The sequence below is a fragment of the Leucoraja erinacea genome, chromosome 13 (genome assembly GCF_028641065.1).
Source record: "Leucoraja erinacea ecotype New England chromosome 13, Leri_hhj_1, whole genome shotgun sequence".
NCBI classification, from domain to species: domain Eukaryota; kingdom Metazoa; phylum Chordata; class Chondrichthyes; order Rajiformes; family Rajidae; genus Leucoraja; species Leucoraja erinaceus.
Window position 1 is genome coordinate 33,130,313 of NC_073389.1, and position 26,407 is coordinate 33,156,719.

The following is a 26,407-nucleotide window of genomic DNA, read 5'->3' on the forward strand; positions in this document are numbered from 1 at the left end:
CACACACACACACACACACACACACACACACACACACACACACACACTATATACACATATACACACTTTATACACATACACACATACTCAAAAAACTTTTGAGTGCATAGTCTTTTTCTCAGAGTAGGGTAATCAAGAACTAGATAGAGGGCATAGGTTTAAAGTGAGGGGAAAGATTTGAGTTAATAGGAACCTGAGGGCAACTTTTAGAACGAGCTGCCAGAAGAAGTAGTTGAGGCACGTACAATAACAATATTTAAAAGTCAATTGAATAGGTACACGATAGAAAAGATTTAGAGGGTACTAGACCAAGTGCAGACCAGTTGGGTCTGCTCCCCCAACTCAGCCGTACCCTACCCGTAGCCCCCACCGGAGACGTGGTCCTCCAACTCAAGCGGCTCAGGAATCAGCAGTGCGGCTGTTTTTAAATGGCGTCTTTGAGGCGAGATGCGGGCGCCAGCAGCCGTTATGGTCGCTGGCCAGCAGGAGGCAACAAAATGAGTGAAGGGGGGGGGGGGGGAGGGGGAGAAGGATTTGATTTTAAAAATGTACATAAACGCGACATAATTCAATGAGGAGTGGATACTTGGAATGAAAAGTGAAATCTCTACCGAAATGGAAAAAATCAGGGCGTTTGTGGGTCGGGTGTTGTCGTGGCAATGAATCAAAGGCTGGCAGCCACAAGTCAGAAACACACACAGCCACACACACACACACAGATTTATATATATACTAGACCAAGTGCAGACCCGTTGGGTCTGCTCCCCCACGCAGCTGTTCCCTACCCGTAGCCCCCACAGGAGACGTGGTCCTCCAACTCAAGCGGCTCAGGAATCAGGTGTGCGGCTGTTTTTAAATGGCGTCTTTGAGGCGAGATGCGGGTGCCAGCAGATGTTATGGTCGCTGGCCAGCAGGAGGCGACAAAATGAGTGAGTGGGGAGGGGGGGGGGGAGAGAAGGATTTGATTAAAAATGTGTACGACGAAATTTAATGAGGAGTGGACACTTGGAATTATAAGTGAAATCTCTACGGAAATGGAAAAAATCAGGGCTGCTTCTATGGGTGAGAAGGCAGTTTATTTTTGAAATATTGAGGGGGGGAGGGGGGAGAAGGATTTGATTAAAAATGTGTGCATAAACATGACGAAATGTAATCAGGAGTGGATACTTTGAAAGAAAAGTGAAATCTCTACCGAAATGGAAAAGATCTCGGCTACTGTGCGTCTGGATTCGGCGTGGCAAGGAATCAAAGAAAGAAAGGCAGCCGGCAGCCATAAATGTAAATGGATCCATTCCGATTGGACATCTGCGAGCATTGGGCATTGTGATTGGTCATCTGCGAGCATTGGGCATTGTGACATCACACGATGGAACAAATCGAAAGGCAGCCGGACGGGCGCCAGGCGGCAGCCACACAGTTTTAATATATAATAGATAGATAGATAGGGCCAAACCAAGCAAATGGGAATAGCTTAGATGGGGCATCTTGGTAGGCACATCAAAGCCTCTACTTCCTTAGAAGCAATACACCAATGCCTCTACTTCCTCAGAAGGCTTAGGAAGTTTGGCATGTCATCTACAACTCTCACCAACTTCTACAGATGCACCATAGAACGCATTTTATCAGGATGCATCACAGCGTGGTTTGGGAACAGCTCCATCCAAGACCGCAAGAAATTGAAGCGAATTGTGGACGCAGCCCAGACCACTACACAAACTTCTATTGACTCCATTTATATCTCACACTGCGTCGGCAAGGCCAGCAGCATAATCAAGGACGAGGTGCACCCTGGCCATTCCCATTACCCTCTCCCATCAGACAAAAGGTATAGAAGTGTTAAAACGTGCACCTCCAGATACAGGACAGTTCCTTCCCAGCTTCAGGCAATGTAATCATCCTACCACACCAGAGAGCAGTGCTGAACTACTATCTGCCTCATTGATGACCGTCAAACTATCCTTGATCGGACTTTGCTGGCTTTACCTTGCACTAAAAGTGCAAGGTAAAAACCCTTATCATTTTTTGTTTTTTCTGCTGACTGGTTAACATGCAACAAAAGCTTTTCACTGTTTCTCGGTACACGTGACAATAAACAAAACTGATAAACTAAACTAATGAATTAATTATGCTGAATAGCCTGTTTCCGTACTATATGACTGGCCGAAAATGCAAATCTGTTCAGACATGATTGATTCATTATTTAATGCAATTTTTAATTCACCTTTTCAGTACCTATGTTTTAGTAGAAACAGCCTATTTATGTATGAATATGTTTAACTCTGGGGCATTGTGAAGTCAGGCCTCCCTCTTGTTGAACTTCAGCCAAAGCTTTCAAGAAGAAGCTTTCTCTTGATTAAGATTATTCTTACATATAATGCACTGCTCTATTTTGACATTTTTCCTGTCAAATTCCATAAAATTAACCTGTAATTTTTGCTGGTAAGTTTATTAACTGAGTTTTTACTGCACTATCCATTTATCTATTGAGTCATCAAAGTATCTGAATTAATACTTACTATTTAGATTGTAAAGACCACAAAACAAATAACAGACATCCTATTTTTAAATCAGTTATCTCGCCTATTGTATGGAGTTCCTTGCAATGTAGTAATTGTATTGAGGCAAGGAAAATGTAATATTCCAACTTGACCTCTGTACTATTTTTATTCCCTTTGTTTCTTGTGCGCTTTGCTATTTTAATGTGTCAATTTGGGGTTTTGGATATTTGCCTGTTTTCATGCCTACTTGCCAGGCTATTTGTGAGCTTCAAAAAGACATTTGAATTTTTTTTAAACAAAACTAATGTGCACTATGTGCTTGGTTGAACAACAGGATGACATTGTCAGCTTCAACATCTGGGTTTGAATCATGCTCCAAGCTATATTCTGTTTCCTGCTGAGGAGCTGTTGATGTCAAGAAGGTCAATAAACACAACAGTGGATTGAGGAATGAGGGAAGGGAAGTCATTGTTCCCATTTTTTACAGTAAAGCATTGGAACTTGTCATCCCTTTAATGACTCATCAGAGAGTAAAAATAATGTGTGTAGTTTTGGAATGGGGAAGACAAAACAATACAAAGCTATTTACATTCACTTCATGTTGGTGTCCAGGCCAAGTTTCTTATTTATTGAATTGGCATTTATTCATTTATTCAAAATATATAATGTGGTCTGAAATGGGTAGGTATGTTACAAAACGTACCTGAATCGTGGCTGAGCATCTGCCCCACCCCTTGTGTGTGATTTTGGCGCTGTTTAGAGGGGGTGGGTTTAAAACGCGATTTTTACTAGGCTGTTCCAATCGAAAATGTTCAACCTAGTAAATCATTAACGGAAAATCGCTGAAAGACCCCGTTGCAAAAGGTATTATTAGTTTTTATGGCCTTGTATAATATTTATAGTAGTTAAAAAATCACTCTCTCACTCCGCAACCTCTCGCAGCCCCAGGGTTTTATAAAGCAAACAATTAAAGGTATGTACCTTATTTTTACATTAAATGGGGCTTGTATATAACCCTGTATATAAAGTTTTCTATAGCGAGTAGCTCATTTTGGGCTCTTTATATCCCGCAGTATTTTTCTGGGCACTTGAGGGCACAAATCCAGCGCAATGTGAACGTTCTAAACCAGCGCGTTCACAGGAACCCACTAGAAAGCCGATTTAAATTGACTTTAATTTACAGCAAATGAACACTAAATTCCTTCCATTTGGCCTATAAATTGATGTAAATGAGATTTAAAAATCATGTTTTATTGTGAATTATTTGTGAATATTATTTGGACACTTAGGCTATTTAAAAATGTTAATCATTTATTAAGAAATGGATAGATGTTTAGACTAGTAATTGAAGTTTGAAATTAGCTACAATTGGGTAATTAACTAATTATATGCTTTAATTTCAGGTCATCCAAGTAAGATTATTTTATATTTGTTTCAGAATGCTTCAATCTATGATAACTGAAAATTTCATTCAGTTCTCTTAATTTTTAAGAAGGTTATGGGCTTTTGACTGTCCACGATCACAGCTTTTTTGTTATGTCCATAGAAAATCAATAGGGAACAAGATGCTAATTTCCGCGTATGAAAATGGCCATTTTTTTATTACTTGAGATATGAAGTGAATTAGGTGTCAAATTAAATTTATTGTTATGCTTTATCTGATGGGATAAATTGCAGACTTGATTTTTTAAATCTCAAAATTTTGTAACATTGCTAAAATGGGTAAATTACAAAACAGATATATCCATACTACTTTTTAAAATGTATTTAGCTTTTCATGTATAATGTTGAGCAGTAGTTTCCATGGATAGAATTCCAAATGAATGATGTTCAGTTACCAGGATGATCCTGTGTATTAGACTGAAGATAGACACAAAATGCTGGAGTAACTCAGCGGGACAAGCAGCATCTCTGGAGAGAAGGAATGGATGACGTTTCGGGTCGAGACCCTTCTTTAGACTGATGTCAGAGGAGAAGGAGATACACAGATAAGGAAGTGTAAGGTGTGAAAATAGGACAAAGGGAATGAAGGTGAAAGAAAATGAAGAATAGATCACTGCTAGCTGGGAAAAGGTAACAACAAAGTAAACAAATAAAATGTACGTGACCTGGGAAGGGATGGAGAGAGAGGGAAAGCAAGTGTTACTTGAAGTTAGAGAGGTCAATGTTCATACCGCTGGGGTGTAAACGGCGCATGAAATATGAGGTGCTGTTCCTCCAATTTGCGTTGGGACTCACTCTGACAATGGAGGAGGTCCAGGACAGACAGGTCAGTGTGGGAATGGGAGGGGGAGTTAAAGTGTTTATCGACCAGGTAGGTTTAGGCGGACTGAGTGGAGGTGTTTAAGAAGGAACTGCAGATGCTGGAATTAAGTCTCATATTTCACAAATTACTCTAATCAAGAGTGCTTCATTGCCATAAGTTCCGAAACAAAACAATGAAATTCTTACAACAGGTACAAGATAGTACAGGTACTCTGTAAACACCATATGATAGGAGGGAAATGAGGTCAGTACCCATGAAGGACTGGGCCATGTTCACCACTTTTTGCAGTCTTCTGCCTTCCCGGGCAATTGAATTTAGTTTAGTTTAGAGATACAGCGTGGAAACATACCCTTCGGCCCACCATGTCTGTGCCGACCAGCAATCCCTGTACATTAACACTATCATACACACAATAGGGACAATTTACAGTTCTACCATGCCAATTGGCCTACAAACCGGAAACCGGAGAAAACCCACGCAGGTCACGAGGAGAATGTACAAACTCTGTACAGACAGCACCTGTAGTCAGGATCGAACCCGTGTCTCTGACACTGTAAGGCAGCAACTCTACCACTACGCTACCGTTCCGTCCTTGCAGAACCAGATCATGATTCAACATGTCAATATGCTCACTATTGTATACCTGTAGAAGTTCAAGAAAGTATTTGTTGACATACCAACTTTCCTCAATCTTTTAAGGAAGTTAATGCATTGATGGGCTTTCTTTATGATTGCATCAATGTGCTGGGTCCAGGACAGATCTTCAGAGATAAGAACGGTCAGGAATTTCCAACTTTTTGTCTCTCTCCACCACTGTCCTGTCGATGAAGACAGATTTGCAGATCCTCCCTCTTCCAAAGTCAACAATTAATTCCTTGATTTCACTGACGTTGAGAGCAAGGTTGTTCTGGCACCATTTGGACAGTCAGTCAATCTCCCTCCTATACTCCAACTGATCGTCATTTGTGATTCGTCCAACAACGATGGTCGTTGGTACATTTAAACATGGAATTGAAACTGTCAGGCTACACATTCATGAGTATGGAGTGAGTAGAGCAGGGGGCTGAATATGCAACCTTGAGGTGCTCCTGGATGGAGAAAATATTGCTGCCAATTTGATTGTGGTCTGTTCATGAGGAGGTTGAGGTTTCAGTTGTAGAGGAATCTACAGAGACCCAGTTCCTTGAGCTTGGTAACCAGTTTGGATGGGGATGATAGTGTTGAATGCTGAGCTGTAATCTATGAACAACACCCTAGTGTATGTGTTTCTATTGTCCAAATAGTCCAGTGGAGAGACAGAGAGATTGCATCCTACGTTGACCCATTGTGGCGTTAGGCCAAGTGGAGTGGATCCAGGTTCTTGCTGAAATAGAAGTTAACATGCACCATAACCAACTTCTCAAAGAACTTCATCACTACAAATGTTAATGACACCAGTCGGTAGTCACTATTCTTGGGCACCAGTATTATTGATGCCATTTTAAAGCAAGTGGAAACCTCAGACCTTAGTAATGGAAGGTTGAAATGTTCACAAAAACTCCAGCCAGTTGATCTGCACAAATTTTAAGAACACGACCTGGTATACTATTAGATCCAGATGCTTTCTGAGGGTTTACCTGAAGGATCCAGATGCTTCAGATGATTAGATCCAGATGCTTCCTGAGGGTTCACCCGAAGGATCTTCTGATGTCGGGCCTCTGTGGCGGAAATTAAAAAGCAGGTGCTCATGGAAAGAATTTTGCAGATTACATCCAGTGCTATGTGCTCCTGAGAATAAGAACAGGAGGAAAAGGTAGATGAATGCATGGCTGTTTGGCGCACGACAAGATTAGGCACATCGGGGATGGCCAGTTTGTCGTGCAACAAGATTAGGCACATTAGGCCTTGAGTTTAGAAGAATGAGAAGTCATCTCATTGAAATGCACAACATTATTCAGAGGGCTTGACCAGATAGATGATGATGTAGCTTCCCAAGGCCCGGATGTGTAGAATCAGGGATCATAGACTTAGAATGCTGCTGGTAGTTTCAATTTCAATGTGCAGGTTATGTCAAGTCAAGTCAAGTCAAGTCAAGTTTATTTGTCACATACACATACGAGATGTGCAGTGAAATGAAAGTGGCAATGCTCGCGGAACCACAAAACAACCAAACAAATTATAAACACAATCATAACACACATATTATTTTACATAATAAATAATAATTATGTTAAGTTTTGCTTCAGTTGATATTGTTGACATTTCCTTTTTAACTGGAAGGAGTACTTGTACAAGTTACTGCAAGTGAATTGCTGGTTAATTAATATTTATTTAATCTGTTGAGCTACTATCAAAGCTGACTCAAAGCCCTACCCATTTTAAAAGTGCAAAGGTGAAATGAAAAGGTTTACTCACAACCACAAGTATGAACAGATAAGTTTAGTATTTACCATTTTGAGTGTAGATTGATCATGCTCTGTCTGAGCCCTGAAATGCAGTTGTATTTGATTCTATTGAAAATTCAACATTCAAAATTCAAAGTTGGTTTGCTTTTCAATTACGCTTTTTCCAGGGTTTTGCATTTGAACTTTGGTCAGATGCTGTTTGTACAATTTATTGCGAAGCTGGTGTATTTTGAAAGGCAAGTTATATAATTGAACCCTTTGTTAACTGTTAAATGTCCATGATTGAGTTAATTTTCAATAGAATTTTTAATTTGTTGTAGCTTGGGAGTAAGACTGGGAATACAGTGAAAGCAGGTGAGATGACCACACTTCTTTAGGTCAAGAGAAAAATGCTCTATGATTTCTGGCCATGTTTAGTGTGACACAGTGTGACAGCCAAAAGAGTTGTAAGTTCATTGGCTCCTGTAAATTCCACTTGTGTGTAAGTAGTTGGTAGAGTTAGGGGTGTGTTGATGGGAATATGGGGAGAATAGGTTACGCAGAAAATATATGTGATTTTGCTAGACTCAATGGGTTAAAATGACTTAAATTTCATAAGAAAATATGGAAATATACATGTGACAAAATAACAGTTGCTTGAGAAGCGATAATAAAGGATTTTGGTTTCATTTTGCATAAGGCCAGCATATATGCCCATCTCTATTGCTCTAGAGGAGATGGCGGTGAGCCATCTGTCTGTGCAGCTGCATTCCATTTTGTACCCTCATTGCCGGGGAGGCACTTCCAGGGTTTTTACTTGGCAATAATGAAGGAAAAGTGATATCTATTCAGTGTATGTGATTTGGAATACAGAAGTGGTAGTGTTCCCATGCATCCAAATTCTTGTCCTTCTCATGGTGAGGGTTGTCAGAACAGCCTAGATGAGTGATTGTGGTGCATTATTGTAGCTGGTGCTGGAGGGGAATAAATGTGGATCGTGTACAGTCAAGCTTCCGTGTTATTGATGCTGCTCATCCAGCCAAATGGAGAGTATTTTATCACACTAATTTGTGCTTGTACATTTTCTGCTAGGTCTAAGGAGGTGAGTCATTCATTGCAGGATATCTGGCCTCTGACCTGCTCATGAAGCCATAGCACTTGTGGCTAATTCACCTAAGTTTATGGACAGCGGATAGTTTTGTCTTAAACCGTGGTCTGCTGATCCCACCATAACTGAGGAATGTGTTATTTTAACCACCATTACCTGTTAGATGTTTAAGTGTCTACCACCATCTATCAAGGCATGCCTACTTCGAAGAAATTCTTCACCACTCTCCGACACTAGTTCTGTGAGACCCTCTCTCACGATCCTCCCCTCTGATTCCTGCTGCTCTCCTGCTGTTTGTCCACCTAGCCATGTCCTCCTGCCGGACCCACCGAGTTATTCCGGCAGCTTGACTTTTTTAACTATTCATGAATAGATGCGGCAGGATTGGAGAGCTACGAGCAGATCTTGATACTTGTGAGGTGCTTAGCCCTGTCAATTGCATGCTTTTTATTTGCTATTTGCACATTTGCATTCCTCATTTTTAGGCGTGTCTGGTGGTGCTGCTGACAAACCTTTCTGCACTCATTAAAAGAGAGTTTATTGGTTTATTATTGACACGTACTGAGATACAAAGAAAAACGTTACATATCATGTGATAGGAGCAGAATTAGGCCATTCGGCTCATCACGTCTATGCCACCATTTGATCATGGCTGATCTATCTTCCCTCCTAACCCCATTCTCCTGCCTTCGCCCCATAATCTCTGACACCTGGCCATCAATCTAGGCATGAGTATAATTACCCCGTTCACAAGTACAACAGGTGGGAGGCTGCTTTGCATGATGGACTTGGCTGTATCCAATACTCTCTACAATTTCTTGTGATCTTGGGCAGAGCAGTTGCCAAACTAAGTTGCGTGCATCCCCGGAAGCTCGTGTTCCACAGTGCATTGGTAGAAATTGGTAAGATTCTTTGAAGTAATTTCCTTAGTTCTCGTGAGGGAACCTAGGAAAATATTCATTCGCTTGACTTTATAGTATTTGCAAAGGACCTCTGGATGAAATGGCCCAACAAATAACAATTAGTATATCTAAGTTACCTCTGAAGATAAGAAATAGTGGAAAGGACATTTGGAATTGTTTACAGTTTTAGTTATTCATTCTGAGCAGCCAGAAGTCGTGCACATTGGCACAAATGACATTAGTAGGAAAAGTTAAAGGTTAAAATGGAGGACCTCAAGGATGGTAGTCTCTGGATTACTAGCTGTGCGATGTGCTAGTGAGGGCAGCAATGGGAGGATATGGCTGATGATTGCATGGTTGAGCAGTTGGTGTGGGGGACTGATTCAGAAGTTTTGACCATTGGGATCACCTCTGCATGAAGGAGGGACCATACTGGACATTGTATTAGGAAACAAGCCTGGCTAGATGACTGGTGTTACGGTGGAAGAGCATTTTGGAGATAGTGATCACAACTCCAAAAGTTTTAAGATTGTTTTCAATAGGGATGGGTCTTTAATTTGGGGGTAGATATTAATTGGGGCAAAGCAGATTACAATGTCATTAGGCAGGTGCTAGGGAGGGTAGATTGGGGTCTGAAGAAGGGTTTCGGCCCGAAACGTTGCCTATTTCCTTCGCTCCATAGATGCTGCTGCACCCGCTGAGTTTCTCCAGCTTTTTTGTGTACCGTAGATTGGGATCAGTTTAGTTTAGAGATACAGCGTGGAAACAGGCCCTTCGGCCCTCCCAGTCCACACCGACCAGCGATCCCCGCACGCTAACACACACACACACACACACACACACACACACACACCTAATTAACCTACAGACCTGTACGTCTTTGGAATGTGGGAGGAAACCGAAGATCTCGGAAAAAACCCAAGCGGTCATGGGGAGAAAGTATAAACTCCGTACAGACAGCAATAATAGTTGGGGTCGAACCTGAGTCTCCGGTGCTGTAAGGCAGCAACTCTGCCTCTGCACCACCATGCTGCCCCAGTTGTTATTAGGTAAACTTATTTCATATTTTATTGAATTTAAAATTAAGTCTCAAAGGAATAAAAGAGCATTCAAATTTGTTGGTCTTCCCAGTATTAGCTTTATTGAGCTGCCGAGGAGGAAGGGGAAACCATGTTGGAAGACAAAGCAGTAATTTTCTGGGAAACCATTAGTTATGTTGGGAAGTTGGTTGGGTAATAGATTGGTTGATGGAGGGGCTGATAGGTTAGAGAGTCATATAAGTAAATTACCTCAAAAACTCTGTCAGATTCTTGGCGCCTGACTGATACATGCTCATGCAAGTCCACTTCAACCATGATGAAGCGTATCTTCTGAGTCATCTCCAATCATTTTTTTAATTGTATTCAATGTTGCACCATAATCCTCTCTAATCCCAATTTGTTTTTTATACAATTGTGGAAATAAGTCTTTCCAGAATTTGACTCAAGTCAAGTCAAGTCAAGTCAACTCAGAGTCTTTGATGAATCTTCTGCAGCTTCCCAACCCTCCCCACCCCAGGGTGACCTCCATTAGGCAAGCTTATAAACTTTAACTATCTAACCTTCCAGCCCCAACAAAATATGAAAAGTTTGTATTCTTTTTTTAAACAGTTGATGAAAGTGAATAAATGATCTACTGTAAGATAGGGGTATCAAAACTAAACCTACTAACTTTCTATAACTTCTTTACCTTTCCATATCTCTTGTGAAATTATGCAATTTATCATTTTATTGTTATACTCATTAAAAAAATAATTTACAAGAAATAATATGCTGTTGTTAAAAGATAAATAGTACTTAACTTTCCAAAAGGCATATAGTAAATTGCCACATCAAAGATTACTATGGAAATAAAAGCTCATGTTTTGGGAGATAACATGTTGGCACAGATTGAGAGCGACAGGCTATGAGGACCCGGAATATGCACAAATGCGTCTTTTTCAGATTAGCAGAAAGAAATGATTGGTATTCCACAGGGACAGTGGTGGGCTGGTAAAGTTTTACATTTGCTACAAAAACTGCTATGATAACACTGAATTTGAAGCCATGACACAAACATAGGGAGAAAGGTAAGTTATGAAGAGAACACAAGACTATAAAGAGATAGAGAATCTGTCCTTGAACCTCACAATAGTATTAATCTCAATTAAATTACCCCTCAATTTCAAAAGACAATCCAAATTTAGCCAAATTCTCCTAACAAACAGAACATAGTCCTGGGGAATCCCTGTGAATCTCCAATGCAAAATTCTATAGTTTGTATAGCATGTAATGTATTGTCAAAAATAATGGGCTTTGTTTTATTTAAGAGATATAATTAGCCTTCACCTCTTGCCTGATTTGTTTTCATGTGAACATTTTGGCTTCAAGCCTATATCCCCTCATATTATCAATGTCTGACCACAACAACTGTAGGTCCTGACCATAAGCCCATAGTACAAGCCATTGGGGACACGATGCTTGGCCAAAATAGATTTGTACTGTACATAATTTTTTAATGGACCCTGTATGTGTTTTCTTGTATGTAAGAAGAAACTCAGTTTGGTAAATAGATGAGATCAGATGCCTTAAGTAATGAACACAGTATTCATACAGAAAGTTAGCTTATCCCAAAGGTCAAACATAGTAACAATGATAATGTGGGATTTGTAAATAATTAGAATCAGAGTAGAAAGATAAATTATTTGTAAATAATTAGAATCTCAGTAGAAAGAGAAAAATTGAATTAAAAATGCATTTGATTTTTGGCAACATTTGTTGGGTTATAACTTTTGTTTTGACAATAGACAATGCATCATTGCTGTCTACATCAGTCAATTATGTTATTTTAATGCGTTAATAGTTTTAGAACATTACAGGGCATATTTATATTAATTTTTGTGGCAGTTTTATTGGTTACATAACAGTTGGCCTCAGTGGCATCTGCATCTTTTGTTATCTGTGGGAAGTTCATGTTCCTATCTCTTGCAGATAATGAGGGTGCACATTCAGAGAGGCCAGTTATCAGCATATTAGCCACAAGCAACTCATTTGAAATCCAGATGTAACATTTCTATAAAAAGTAAACACCAACACTCTGTTGGAAAAGCACAGACAAAATTTCACAGGACCATCTTCTGATAAACCTTTTTGATAAGATATATAAGGAGATACTGGGAGAGATGAAATTTGAGCAGAGGTAAGTTTTAAGGAGTTGCTTCAAGAAGAGAGAAGCAGAGTGGCTATGGAATGGAATTCTACAGCTTTGGGGTCATGGTAACTAAAGACATGGAAGCTGAAAGTGGAGCATTAATAGCAAAAACTGGAGCATTGAACCACAAGAGCTTTTGATTTGATTTGATTCCTTTATTGTCATTCAGACCTTTCGGTCCGAACAAAATGTTGTTGCCTGCAGTCATACACAATAATGATAAATAACAAAACATACAATTAACATAAATTAACATCCACCACAGTGAGTTCACCAAGCACATCCTGAAATGAAATGAAATGATTCAATTTATTGTCATTGTCAGTGTACAGTACAGAGACAACGAAATGCATTTTTTTTAGCATCTCCCTTGAAAGGGAGACACAGGGCGTCGCGGTGTGCCCGCGCCTGCCGCCGTAACATTCCATTACAGGCAAAGGTGGGTGAAGTGTCTTGCCCAAGGACACAACGACAGTATGCACTCCAAGCGGGATTTGAACCGGCTACCCTCCGGTCACCAGCCGAACTCTTAGCCCATTGTGCTATCTGTCGTCCTGTGATGGAGGCAAAAGTCTTAGTCTCTGTCTCTTCCCTCCTTGTTCTCCCTCTGCGCTGAGGCGATCCAGGCCGAAGATGCCGCCCTCCAGTCCAGCGGACCTCCGTAGTGATGTCGCCGCTGCCGAAAGCCGGAACGCTGTCTCCGCTCCGAGTCGGCTAGCCACAACCTCAGCTCCGAGTCGGGCCCGCTGCCGAAAGCTGGAACGCCGCCTCAGCGAGTCGGGCAACCGCTGCCTCAGCTCCGAGTCCCGCCTCCTCAGCTCCGAGTCCCGCCGCCTCAGCGAGTCGGGTCGCTGCCGAAAGCTCCGAGTTCTGCTGCCTCAGCTCCAAGTCCCGCAGCCTCAGCTCCGAGTCGGGCCTCTGCCGAAAGCTGGAACGCCGCATCGGCGAGTCGGGCCGCCGCCGCCTCAGCCCCGAAGTCAGCCAGCCTCGCGTTGTAAGTCCTGGCTGGCTCTGCCTCCGGAGCCTCGAGGTCGGTCGCAGGTTGGAGGCCGCCAACTCCGCCATTAGGCCTCAGCGCAAACGGAGGCAGAGAAGGGGGATACGACAAGGAAAAAGTCACATTCCCCCGAAGGAAGAGACAAAAAAACATGTTTCACCCCCCCACCAATAACACAACCTAATAAACTAAAATTTAACTAAAACAAGATTAAAAAAAACAACAACAAAAAGTAAAAGCAGACGGACTGCAGGTGAGCCACAGCTGTTCAACAGCGCCGCCACTTCCGGATGTTCTGTCATTAAGTAAGATCATGATTGTTAGCCCTTCAAATCTACTTTCTTGTTCATACCGCAACTCTTAATTTCTCAGAGGTCCAAAAATCTACTTAGCAAAGTCATCAATATACTTAATGACTCGGCACCCACATCTCTCTAGAATAGAATTCTAAAGTTTTTAAAATTTGTTTCTCAGATGTGAATGTTGTTGAAATGTCAGTGTTTATTGACTATATCTCTTCAACCCGAGGGGGCAGTTTACTGAATTACTGTTGCAACTATGTGCAGATAATATCCACATTTAAAGATAAGATTCTTTCATAATTAATTAAGCAACCATTTCCTATCAACCATTCCAGTGTATGTATACTTCAACTTTGTGGTGCAAACTCTCAAAATAAGTCATTCAACTCGATAATTATCTCATCTGTGTTTATTTTCAAATATGAAGAACTTTTGCACGTTGTCTCCTTCCTCCGTTGTTTCCTGTGATTTCCCTGTATCTCAGAATTCTCACACTATTCTCCTTTCCCTCTCTAATCTTGGCAACTCTTTGTATTCTCTGATGTGCCATGTGCTTGCATGAGTTACTTTTTTCTTGATATTGCTGCCTAGTTTGTGTGGCCAAGATTGATTAGGATGACGAAACTGGTGCTATATTCAGCATGTCAATCTCTAGCTTTGCACCTTTAGCTCAGGAGAAGATGTTGAAAGGAGTGAATTGTTAAAGGCTCCAGCTTATAATTCACATTTCCTCTCTCTTTCTTCAGCAATGTACAATTTTCTAGTAACTTCTTACTATTTATTTGATGACTTTATCTATGAATTCTGCTTCTAGTATGACAGGCTTAAAGACAGTTGTCAAGATAGATATAGTTGAGTCTAATATTCATACTTTTAGAATAGCTATGGGAGATCCTTTACTGTGCTTTTATACTGTGTATAAAACAGTAGCAAGCACATTAACCACTTTTGTTAGAAGATAGATCAAAACAGCGCAAAACATGTCTGGGCCCTAATTGATGTCGTTAAACTAATCGAAAGCCTCTTAAATGCCTCTGTTGTGTATGTTTCCATTCCATCAATTTCTGGGTAAATAAAAACATTTCCCCACACACCTCCTTTAAACGTTTCCTCTCTCACAATAAAGCTGTGCCTTCTAGTCTATCACAAATCCACCCTGGGGGAAAAAGAGTCAGACTGTCCACCCTATATTTTCCTCTGATAATTGTATCTATTTCTATATTTCTATATATTTATATTTTCTATTAGGTCACCCATCAGCCTCCAACACTCCATTGTAAATAATCCAAGTTTGTCCAACCTCTTCGTATACAGATCCACGCGCACTTCAAGTCCCCCTGTAAATGTGGCGTCTAGGCCAGGTAAGGCGGCCAATCTCTACCTCATCAGAACTTTTGTGCCGATCGATGGGTCGAATTTGCTGCCTCCTGCCCGGCCAGAACCGGCAGGTCCATTGCAGTTGTTGACTTCCGCGGCCATTGGCTGGTTGAATTTGCCGCCTGCGGCCGGGGCTCTGGAACTCCAGCCCAGCCGGAGCCAGCAGATCCGTTCCCATAGCCGATTTGTGATGCCGATTTTGCGGGTTGGTACCTGGTCCACCCCAACGTGACCTCTGTTGGTCCGGAAAAACGGATAATACGGCAAGGCTCTGGAACCAAGAGTGCCGGGAAATTAGTGGTAGACCTGTACTCAATACTCTCTAATTCAGGCAGAGTTCTGGTAAACCCTGGGTCTCTAGCACTGTGAGGCAGCAGCCCCACCAGCTGCACCAATGTGCTACCCTTGGTTGCAGTACTTTGTTATGTATTCTGATACTAGCTATACCAAGTTGATTCAGTATGGTCACAAACAGACAATGTAGAACATTTCCTGGTGTCTTGTCTCCAAAAGCCGTATAAATCCAATCTAATGAATGGTCATTCTCAATAAGAAGTGCATTCTCAATCATCTGTAAAGTGATGTAAGATGTGGTAGTAGACAGTTAGCGAGCTATATGATCAATAGCCTATTCACTGATGGCCATTTTAGTTTTTGTCAAAACAATTGAGCTCTAAGCATTGTTTAAGAGGGAACTGCAGATGCTGGAGAATCGAAGGTTACACAAAAAAGCTGGAGAAACTCAGCGGGTGCGGCAGCATCTATGGAGCGAAGGAAATAGGCAACGTTTCGGGCCGAAACCCTTCTTCAGACTGATCGGGGACGGGGGTAGGCGGGGACAAGAAAGGGAAAAGGAGGAGGAGCCCGAAGGCTGGGGGATGGGAGGAGACAGCAGGGGGGCTGAGGAGGGGGAGGAGACAGCAAGGACTAACAAAATTGGGAGAATTCGATGTTCATGCCCCCGGGATGCAGACTCCCCAAACGGAATACGAGGTGCTGTTCCTCCAATTTCCGGTGCTGCTCGCTGTGGCCAAGGAGGAGACCCAGGACAGAGAGGTCGGAGACGGAGTGGGAGGGGGAGTTGAAGTGCTGAGCCACCGGGAGGTCAGCTTGGTTATTGCGGACCGAGCGGAGGTGTTCGGCGAAACGATCGCCCAACCTCCGCTTGGTCTCACCGATATAGATCTGCTGACATCTAGAGCAGCGGACGCAATAGATGAGGTTGGAAGAGATGCAGGTAAACCTCTGTCGCACCTGGAACGATTGCTTGGGTCCTTGAACGGAGTCGAGGGGGGAGGTAAAGGGACAAGTGTTGCATCTCTTGCGGTTGCAAGGGAAAGTGCCCGGGGAGGGGGTGGTACGAGAGGGAAGGGAAGAATTGACAAGGGAGTTATGGAGGGAGCGGTCTTTGCGGAAGGCAGATATGGGGGGAGATGGGAAGATGTGGCGAGTGGTGGGGTCACGTTGGAGGTGGAGAAACTGACGGAGGATTACTTTTTGTATGTGACGGCTGGTGGGGTGAAAGGTGAGGACTAGGGGGACTCGGCCCTTGTTGCGAGTGGGGGGATGGGGAGAGAGAGCAGTGTTGCGGGGTATGGAAGAGACCCTGGTGCGAGCCTCATTTATGGTGGAGGAGGGGAACCCCCGTTCCCTGAATAATGAGGACATTTCAGATGTCCTGGTGTGGAACGCCTCATCTGTGGAGCGGCGTAGACGGAGGAATTGGGAGTAGGGGATGGAGTCCTTACAGGAAGCAGGGTGGGAAGAAGTGTAGTCCAGATAGCCATGGGAGTCAGTGGGTTTGTAGTGTATGTCGGTCAGAAGTCTATCACCTGCAATGGAGATAGTGAGGTCAAGGAATGGTAGGGAAGTGTCGGAAATGGTCCAGGTGTATTTGAGTGCCGGATGGAAGTTAGTGGTGAAGTGGATGAAGTCAGTCAGTTGTGTGCGGGTGCAGGAGGTGGCACCAAAGCAGTCGTCGATGTAGCGGAGGTAGAGGTCGGGGATGGGGCCCTGGTATGTATTGAACAAGGATTGCTCGACGTAACCTACAAATAGGCAGGCATAGCTGGGGCCCATGCGTGTGCCCATAGCTACGCCTTGTATTTGGAGGAAATGGGAGGAGTCGAACGTGAAGTTATTGAGGGTAAGGACCAACTCCGCTAGGCGGAGGAGAGTGTCAGTGGCTGGGTATAGGTTGCTTCTCTGGTCGAGGAAGAACCGGAGGGCTATGAGACCATCGTGGTGGGGGATGGAGGTGTAGAGTGATTGGACGATGGGGTTGGAGGCTCGGTCGGGTAGGGCATTGGAGTGGATGAAGTTGGTGATGGTGCTGGAGATGGTGGCCTGGTGCTCGTCAGTGGGGTCATGGTCCAGGGGTAAGTAGGAGCAGGTGTCCGAGAGTTGGCGCGTGGCCTCAGCTTTGTAGAGATCGGCGCGCCAGACTACCACGGCACCTCCCTTGTCAGCGGGTTTGATAACCAAATCTGGGTTGTTGCGGAGCTCTAAGCATTGTTTCTCTACGTTCTCTTCTGAACCTTGTGAGAAATTCACTTTATTGTGTGACCGCCACTCAATAGACGTTAAGGATTTCTTGAAAATCATGCTTGACTAATCTTCTGGAATTTTTTGAGGATGTGACAAGTAAAATGGATGAAGGGAAGCCAGTGGGTGTAGTGTATCTAGACTTTCAGAAAGCCTTTGATAAGTCTAGCACGGGAGACTGGTGACTAAAATTAGAGCACATGGTAGGGTGTTGATGTGGATAGAAAATTGGTTGGCAGACAGGAAGCAAAGAGTAGGAGTGAACGGTCCTTTTCAGAATGGCAGGCAGTGGCGAGCGGAGTGCCGCAAGGCTCGGTGTTGGGGCTGCAACTGTTTACCATATATATTAATGATTTGGAAGAGGGAATTAGGAGCAACACTAGGAAGTCTGCGGATGACACAAAGCTGGGTGGCAGTGTGAACTGTGAAGAGGATGTTAGGAGGTTGCAGGGTGACCTGGACAGGTTGAGTGAGTGGGCAGATGCGTGGCAGATGCAGTATAATATAGCTAAATGTGAGGTTATCCACTTTGGTGGCAAAAACAAGGGGGCAGATTATTATCTCAATTAGGTTAGGTTAGGTAAGGGGGAGGTACAGCGAGACCTGGGTGTCTTTGAAAGTTGTCGTGCAGGTACAGCAGGCAGTGAAGAAAGCTAGTGGAATGTTGGCCTTCATAACAAGAGGATTTCAGCATAGGAGTAGAGAGGTTCTTCTGCAGTTGTATAGGGCTCTGGTAAGACCACATCTGGAGTATTGCGTACAGTTTTGGTCTCCTAATTTGAGGAAGGACATCCTTGTGATTGAGGCAGTACAGCGTAGGTTCACGAGATTGATCCCTGGGATGGCGGGACTGTCATATGAGGAAAGATTGAAAAGACTAGGCTTGTATTCACTGGAGTTTAGAAGGATGAGGGGGATCTTATACAAACATATAAAATTATAAAAGGACAAGCTAGATGCAGGAAAAATGTTCCCAATGTTGGGCAAACCAGGGGCCACAGTCTTAGAATAAAGGGGAGGCCATTTAAGACTGAGGTGAGAAAAAACTTTTTCACCCAGAGAGTTGTGAATTTGTGGAACTCCCTGCCACAGAGGGCAGTGGAGGCCAAATCACTGGATGGATTTAAGAAGGAGTTAGATAGAGCTCTAGGGGCTAGTGGAATATGGGGAGAAGGCAGGCACGGTTTATTGATTAGGGACGAAGGGCCGAATGGCCTTCTACTGCACCTATTTTCTATTCTAATCTCTCCTCTGCATCCTCTGCAATTTAAAATTAATCTGCTTTCTCATTTCCATTTATCGTAATGCATCTTTACTTTGGTGCTGTGACAACCATAGCCTCATCTTATCAGATAAAACAAATCAAAAATATTCATGTGTATAAAGGAACGGCAGACTTTCTAAATAAAATTGCCCTTCTGAGAGAGTAAATATACATAAAGTTGCTGTTACCATTGGGATTCTAAGCACCTGGGAAGAGTGTCAAATGTTTACATTGTCACTGATAAATGTAGTGTTTTGGTGAGGTAGATTGGAAGATGTTGATGAAGTTTAGAGATCACTTCAGAGGTCTTATTTTTCTCTGATTGAATTCTACCTAGTAAGATAATTCAGTTGTAAAATGAAAGCGATTCTACTACCACATGTAAGATAATTCAGTTGTAAAATAACAGAGAATCTACTTCCATATGAAGGAAATTTTTCTGATCTAATTAGAAGTGAATATAATTACCTACCTTGTTCATAATAATGACATTTCAAAGAAAATATAAATTTAAACTGTCTAAAATTGTATTATACTTGTAATAAGGATAACATAGTTAAACAATTAAATTATTATAGCTTTCTTTATGATAGCTGTTCTTTAAGATGTTTTATTTTAGTTGTGAACTATAGTTGAGAGTAATTTGTAGCATAGTGCTTCAATAACTGTTTAAATCTGCATTCATATGCAGCTGTTGGACAATCCCTCATGATCTCTCACTCAGGATTGATAAATTAGTTTAGAAAGTTGAGTACAATACCAAACTAATAATTCTGCTTCCTGTATAACATGCTAATCTAAGCAGAACGAGATACGACAAGGCAACTCAGACTCTTGTCTTGGACAAATGTGTGGGAGATTACATCTGATGGTATAACTTGAGCTCTAATATTTAGAGTTTGATCAACAGCTGCCATCAAATGGTCCATTTATGAAGCTGAATATTCTTAAGCAATACAGGACCTGATAGCATGTCCTTGGAAGCAGTCACCACACAGCTCAAGAGCGTGCAGTGAGAGGAGGAATAAATGCCTGCTAGATAAATACAAAGAAGCAGGTTGGTAATGCAAGACCCTTGAGGGCATCTTGGCTCTCTAACCAGCATTCAGTGCAAAATAGTGATGGGGGTGGATTCCCCCCGGACAGTGCAGCCAGAGCCTAAGCTAACAGCAGCAGATAAGAGAACAATGATTAAAAGAGATCCTATGGTTAGGGAAGCAGATGGTTATTTCTGCAGTTGCTGATACTGTTGCAGATAGTATGTTGTCTCTATGATGGCAGCATCAACTATATCATTTATCAGCTGCAAAATATTCTGTTGGAAGATTGTGAGCAGCCAGAGGGCATTGCCCTTCTAGGTACAAACAACGTAGGTTGAAAGTGGAATGAGATCCTGCAGGTTCAGTTCAGTTTATTGTCACATGTACCGACATACAATGAAAAGCTCTTGATGTGTGTTAACCAGTCAGATGGATTAAACCAGTAGATTAGGAAAGAGAAACAGCAGCAAATATGGTTATCTCTGGATTATTTCTAGTACCACAGATCAGTGTATAAGTGCACTGATCAGTGTATAAGTGGCTTGTCAAATGTTGCAGGAATTAGGGCTTTAGATTGTAGGTACCTTGGGTCAGTTCCAGTTGGAACCTGTATAGGCCTCAATAGGACCAGGTAGACACAGAAACTGTGTCCCAAGGGTCCAAACTTGATCTGTTACCTGTCCATGTTCTCCGGGGATGCTGCTTGACCCGCTGAGGGTCTCCAACACTCCAACAGAGCAAATAAAGGTTAAATATATACATAGTGTCTGGCTGTGCTAAGTAGTATATACCCAACTGTAAGTATTATAGTGAACAAGGCATATGGGTGGCAATAAATAATCTCAGCTGTCAGAAGGAAGGCTATGTTAGAAGATTAATTAAATGCAACTAAATTTTGTTTTTGTCAGACATAAGATTGCTTATTTGCAGAAGCAATCTCCCTCAGACTGTTTGGAGGTCCATAGTACATTCCCAATAATGTGACCTTCCCTTTTTTTGTTGAAGTAAACAATAGAAAATGGGCAGTCATATTATTGGGAATGTACTACGAACCTTCAAACAGTCTGAGGGAGAATGGAGTGCAAATAAGTAATCTAATTTCTGACAAACCAAAACTAAAACAAATGCCATTAAGTAAAGGGCAAGAATAGTGGCAGATTTTAATTGTCCGCATATTGCTCAGGTGGCACAAAAGATGAACAAGGAACAAAATTCTTGAATTGCTTTCAAGATGATATTTTTATCCAATTTGTTGCAAGCCCAACAAGGGAGGGGATAACTCTGGCTTTAGTTTTAGGAAATGAAGCTGGGCAAATGGAAGGGTATTTTTTGGTGGTGGTCATAAATCAGATGGATTTAGACTGAAAAATGACAAAGATAAAAATAATAAAGGCCATTCATTACACTGAGAAGTGAATGAGCAAACATTCAGTGTAAATAAAGGTATATGGAAGTAAATCGGTCTTAAAGCATTGGGAAGTATTTCATATTTCCATAAAATATAATATTGGACTGCCTTTTAGATGACAATAGCTAAAGGCAAAAATGGGAAACTTGTGAGACAATGAGAGCTTAATACAGTAAAAGGCCTGGAAGGAAGCATCTAGAAATGTAAATGTAACCTGTCCGACAGATCAGAAACACTCTTCAGGAGTCGGGTGTGGATTTGTCAATGACCACTGTCCGCAGAAGATTTCATGAACAGAAATACAGAGGGTACACTGCAAGATGCAAACCACTGGTTAGCCGCAAAAATAGGATGGCCAGGTTACCGTTTGCCAAAAAGTTTTTAAAAGAGCAACCACAGTTCTGGAAAAAAATCTTATGGACAGATGAGACGCAGATTAACTTATATCAGAGTGATGGCAAGAGCAAAGTATGGTGGAGAGAAAGAACTGCCCAAGATCCAAAGCATACCACCTCATCAGTGAAACACGGTGGTGGGGATGTTATGGCCTGGGCATGTATGGCTGCTGAAAGTACTGGCTCACTTATCTTCATTGATGATACAACTGCTGATGGTAGTAGCATAATGAATTCTGGTGTATAGACATATCCTATCTGCTCAAGTTCAAACAAATGCCTCAAAACTCATTGGCCGACGGTTCATTCTGCAGCAAGACAATGATCCCAAACATACTGCTAAAGCAACAAAGGTGTTTTTCACAGCTAAAAAAATGTCAATTCTTGAGTGGCCAAGTCAATCACCCGATCTGAACCCAATTGAGCATGCCTTTTATCTGTTGAAGAGAAAACTGAAGGGGACTAGCCCCCAAAACAAGCATATGCTAAAGATGGCTGCAATACAGGCCTGGCAGAGCATCACAAGAGAAGGCACCCAGCAACTGGTGATGTCCATGAATCGCAGACTTCACGCAGTCATTGCATGCAAAGGATATGCAACTAATACTAAACATGACTACTTTCATTTACAGAGTGCTGGAACAAGTCACTTTTATTTTTTAAAAGTTAGCCATTTAAGACAGGTGCTGGCAACCTTGTTCTGCATAGGGGCCAGGACCCATGTCTGTGAGCGGATGGCGGGCCACATCTATCACATGCACACATGGATCCTGCCCCGGATGGCGGGCATCAAAAACACATGGATTCCCCCCCTTCGAGGACGCCTGGCGTTACTGGTGTTCACGAACGGCGCACCTACGGACCATTGCCTTGGCTCTGTCCTGAAGGCGGTGGCTCAAATATCGTACTCACTCGTCCCTGGCCTACTGACAACCCCGATCCCGACAGTGAAGCCCAGATACAGACGGTGCGCGGCTATGCAGGATGCGGTACAACCTGAACTTGGCGCTTGGCTCAGCCATTGCGGGCCACCAGCGCAGGCCTCCTTGTGTTATCGCGCCTGGACGCCACGGCCTCGGACCCGGGAGGAGGATCACGCAGGGCTATGGCTGTCTTTTTCAGCGAGTTTCACCCGACCCTCAGTCCGAAATCACCTTCCAGGAACTGGAGATGACGGAGGTCCTCAGGTAAAAAATACTGGATTCGGCCCGTAGGCCGTAGGTTGCCGACCCCTGATTTAAGACATGAAGCAATTTTTTTATGTTTATGACTGTGGTACTCTCCTCAAAGAACTATTGAAGCACTAGCATTTCCTCTTAAGATAGAAGCAAATCAATTCTTCTTCTTGCATATGGCATGCACAGCCTAAAGTTGTGGGACAACTTGTTTTATTTGATTGTGCACGCCAAGTTGATTGCATTCGTCGAACCTGGGTGGACCACGTGAAGGTTGCAATCTTCCACCCCAATCAATTCTTGATTAACATGAGAGCACAGTGGTACAGCGGTAGAGCCGCTGTCTCAGTACCAGAGACCCCGGTTCCACCCTGGCCATGGGTGCTGTTTGTGCAGAGTTTGTACGTTCTCCCTGTGACTACGTGGGTTTCCTCCAGGTTCTCCCGCTTCCTCCAACTTTCCAAAGACATGCAGATTTGTAGGTTAATCGGCCTCTGTATAATGACCCTGGTATGTTGGATGCAATTGGGATAACATGGAACTAGTGTGAACAGGTTATTGCGGACGCAGTGGGCTGAACAGTCCGTTTCCGCCTTGTATCTAAACAAAACTTAAAGTTTACAGCAGGAAGGTGACCTAGCTTAGGTTACAATCAGGTCAGCCATGATCTTATTAAATAGTATAGACTTATGGGGGAAGAGTGGCCTACTCCTGCTCGTAATTCATGTTGATGTCTCAGAGCGAGACGTAGGGGATTAGTATGGCTCATTCTTGATTGGTACAACATTGGAGTCAAATCAAGACTTTATGTGTTGTAAATTGCCAATGGTTCTCTTTGTAAGACAGCTTTTGCCTCGGATGGTCTTTCTTTAGTAAGTTTCCCCCCTTCTGTCATAGATGGCTCCTTCACCTGCATCTCCTCTGTGACCCGTAGTTCTTCTCTCGCTCCCGCTCCTCCCAGACCAACAAGGAAAGGTGGTCCCACCTTTCACCTTACCAGAATCTGCAGTTTCTTATCCTTGCCATTGTTAATTACCTGGCTGGATTTGCAATATTGCATTGCAAAGTTTCATTGTATGCATTCACAGAACATGTACCAAATATGATGTTAGAACATTAATTTATTTTTATGTAGATACAAATGTTTAAAAATATGCCTTTAATAATAATTACTGTACAATTCATCGTTAGAGAAATCTTAAATGAGTGATCTCAGTAAAAGCAATACTTTGGGATCTAAATTTTCTCTGGCTATGGTTCCTTTGTACCTCATTTTAAGATTTGTTATTCACCTGGTTTTTACTGAGTTAAATGTGAACATTAAAAAAATATGTGGATATTACATCGTCAACGTATCCCTTTTACACTTTCCCCCGATGGCTTCCACGGTAGCGCTACATAAACCATTCGTTTTCAATCCTAGACGAAAGACCGAAAACTCTTGTTTGCTAACCATTAACCACACCCCACTGACGGTGGCGATAATTAATGTAGTTTTCAAGTGTAGTAGGTCACGTACTCAAAGAAATAATCTGCGTGCATCAAAATGTGATGATAAGAATTTGTACTTGGTTACTAAACAGTTGAGTCTAAACTAAGTGTTTTAGATTTCAATGTCCGCAAACTATTGGCGAGGAAGCCTGTGGTGTGCAAGGATTCCAAATCAGAGTTGAGCCTTAGGGACTTAGACTTCCTCTTGATTGAATTCTGAAAGGTTTCAGAAGTGAAATAATAAACGATGGGGTCAAAACAGCAGTTGGAGACAGCAAAGCATAGTGTGATGGGATACATTGTTTTGACTGCAGTTACCACTGAGCAATTTCTCACCGCTCCGGTCCTTACCAGCGAATACAACACTAGGGTTATATTGTATGGCACAAAGCAGCAGACAAAAATGAGGAAATGGACAACAATCATTCGCAGGATTTTCTTCTTGTTGAACTTACTACGAGAAAGAGTAATGGGCTGTCTTAAAGTCCTCAGCACCATTGAAAAGCAGAACATGTTTAGCAACAGCGGAATTACAAAACCGACTATCTCGATAAATATTACAATCTTTGACAAAAATTTCTTCCAGGTATCGTTGGAAAAATTTTCAAAGCAGGTTTCTGTGTTATTGCCTATTAAATTGGTGGTTTTCAAGAAAGTCGCTGGAACACTTCCTGCCAGCACGGTCAGCCACACGGCAATGCACACAATGATAGCATTTCTCCTCGTCCTCAGCATTCTCGATTTAAAAGGGTGGACGATAGCCAGAAAACGATCGGCGCTAATGCAGGTCAAGAAGAGGATACTCCCATACATGTTCGTGAGAAACAGAGTCCCCGAAACTTTGCACAGCAAATCCCCAAAGGGCCAGTGCCGGTTCGAGTAGTAGAAAATCCGAAACGGCAGCGTAAAGACAAACAGCAGGTCTGACACGGCCAGGTTTGTCATATATGTTATGGTTTCGTTTCTTAATTTTAAGGAGCACCTCAAAACATACAGGGCCACACAGTTTGACACGAGGCCGACGGCGAAAACCATTATGTATACGCTACTGTACAAAGTATACTTAAAGGAGTCATCCTGTTCACAAACAGTGGTGTTCGAGGCTGCCATAGTGAGCATTACTCCTGCGAAAACGGTGCTCTTTTTCCGACCACTTTTTGAGATTTTGTTCGAGTAAGTATTACGGTCAAATTACGTCGGCGAATACATCCGTGCTGTGAAGTTGCTTATTTTCCTGGATTTTTAAGACGGCCGTGTGATTTAAAGCAAGGAATGGGCTCCCGGTTACCCATTCAGCATTGGTTCCGTTTGAGTCCCGGTTATGCTGGTTACCAGTTTCTGCTAAACAGATGAGGATCAAAATCTTGGGCAGGGGGAGGAATGAGGACCGTTGTGCTAACCAGGGGTATACCGCTACACAAAAGAAATCCCGTTCCGAACAATCAGACCACAGTTCAGGTGGAACAAAGATAAATCCTGGTTTTCTGAGTTGCTCAGTTGGTTCAATGACATCGTGGCTCGGTAGTTTGCTGCGATATTAAGCCGAGGCGAACAAGATTTGTCCTCCACTTCGCCAGACTTGTGCAACAAAGGTTCTTAGCTCGAAACAAGTCTACCTTGCTGCTGGCGGTGGAACAGGCTTTTCAACTCCCACAGTGGCCGCACGAAATAACTGAATACGGATAATATGTCACGGCTTTGTGAAAATCGTTCCGAGCTGGCTTTCCTCCCAAATGCAAATTTCATTGGCTGTACCAAACGTCTCAACTATGCAAATAGGGTGATGTCAGAAGAAGACGGTCGGAATTGGACAAAGACTAGGCTGAACCCGTTTTATTTGCTGAGCACACCAAATACCCCCCCATGCTCGTAAAGATTTAACAATACGGGATTTCTGATCTGTTAACTACTTAAATGCTGAAAAAATATAGTCGATAACCAATCTTTGAAGAACCTTGTTCAGACTTGAACCTGACGATCTCTTTTACCTTTGAATCTTGGAGTATTTACGAAATGCACATCTACTCTTAAAATCACACCATTCGCCTC

General features: G+C 42.6%; 2 protein-coding genes across 2 annotated transcripts in view; one reads left to right on the plus strand and one right to left on the minus strand.

Moving 5' to 3' along the window:
- The window catches only part of rb1 (retinoblastoma 1), a 182,457-nt gene that overhangs the window by 88,443 nt on the left and 67,607 nt on the right, over nt 1-26,407 (plus strand). The gene's annotated exons all lie outside the window — the stretch shown is intronic.
- LOC129702826 (lysophosphatidic acid receptor 6-like) lies at nt 23,974-26,028 on the minus strand. The gene has a single exon (XM_055644842.1). The coding sequence runs from the start codon at nt 25,475-25,477 to the stop codon at nt 24,443-24,445; it is 1,035 nt and encodes a 344-aa protein (XP_055500817.1). The 5' UTR covers nt 25,478-26,028; the 3' UTR covers nt 23,974-24,442.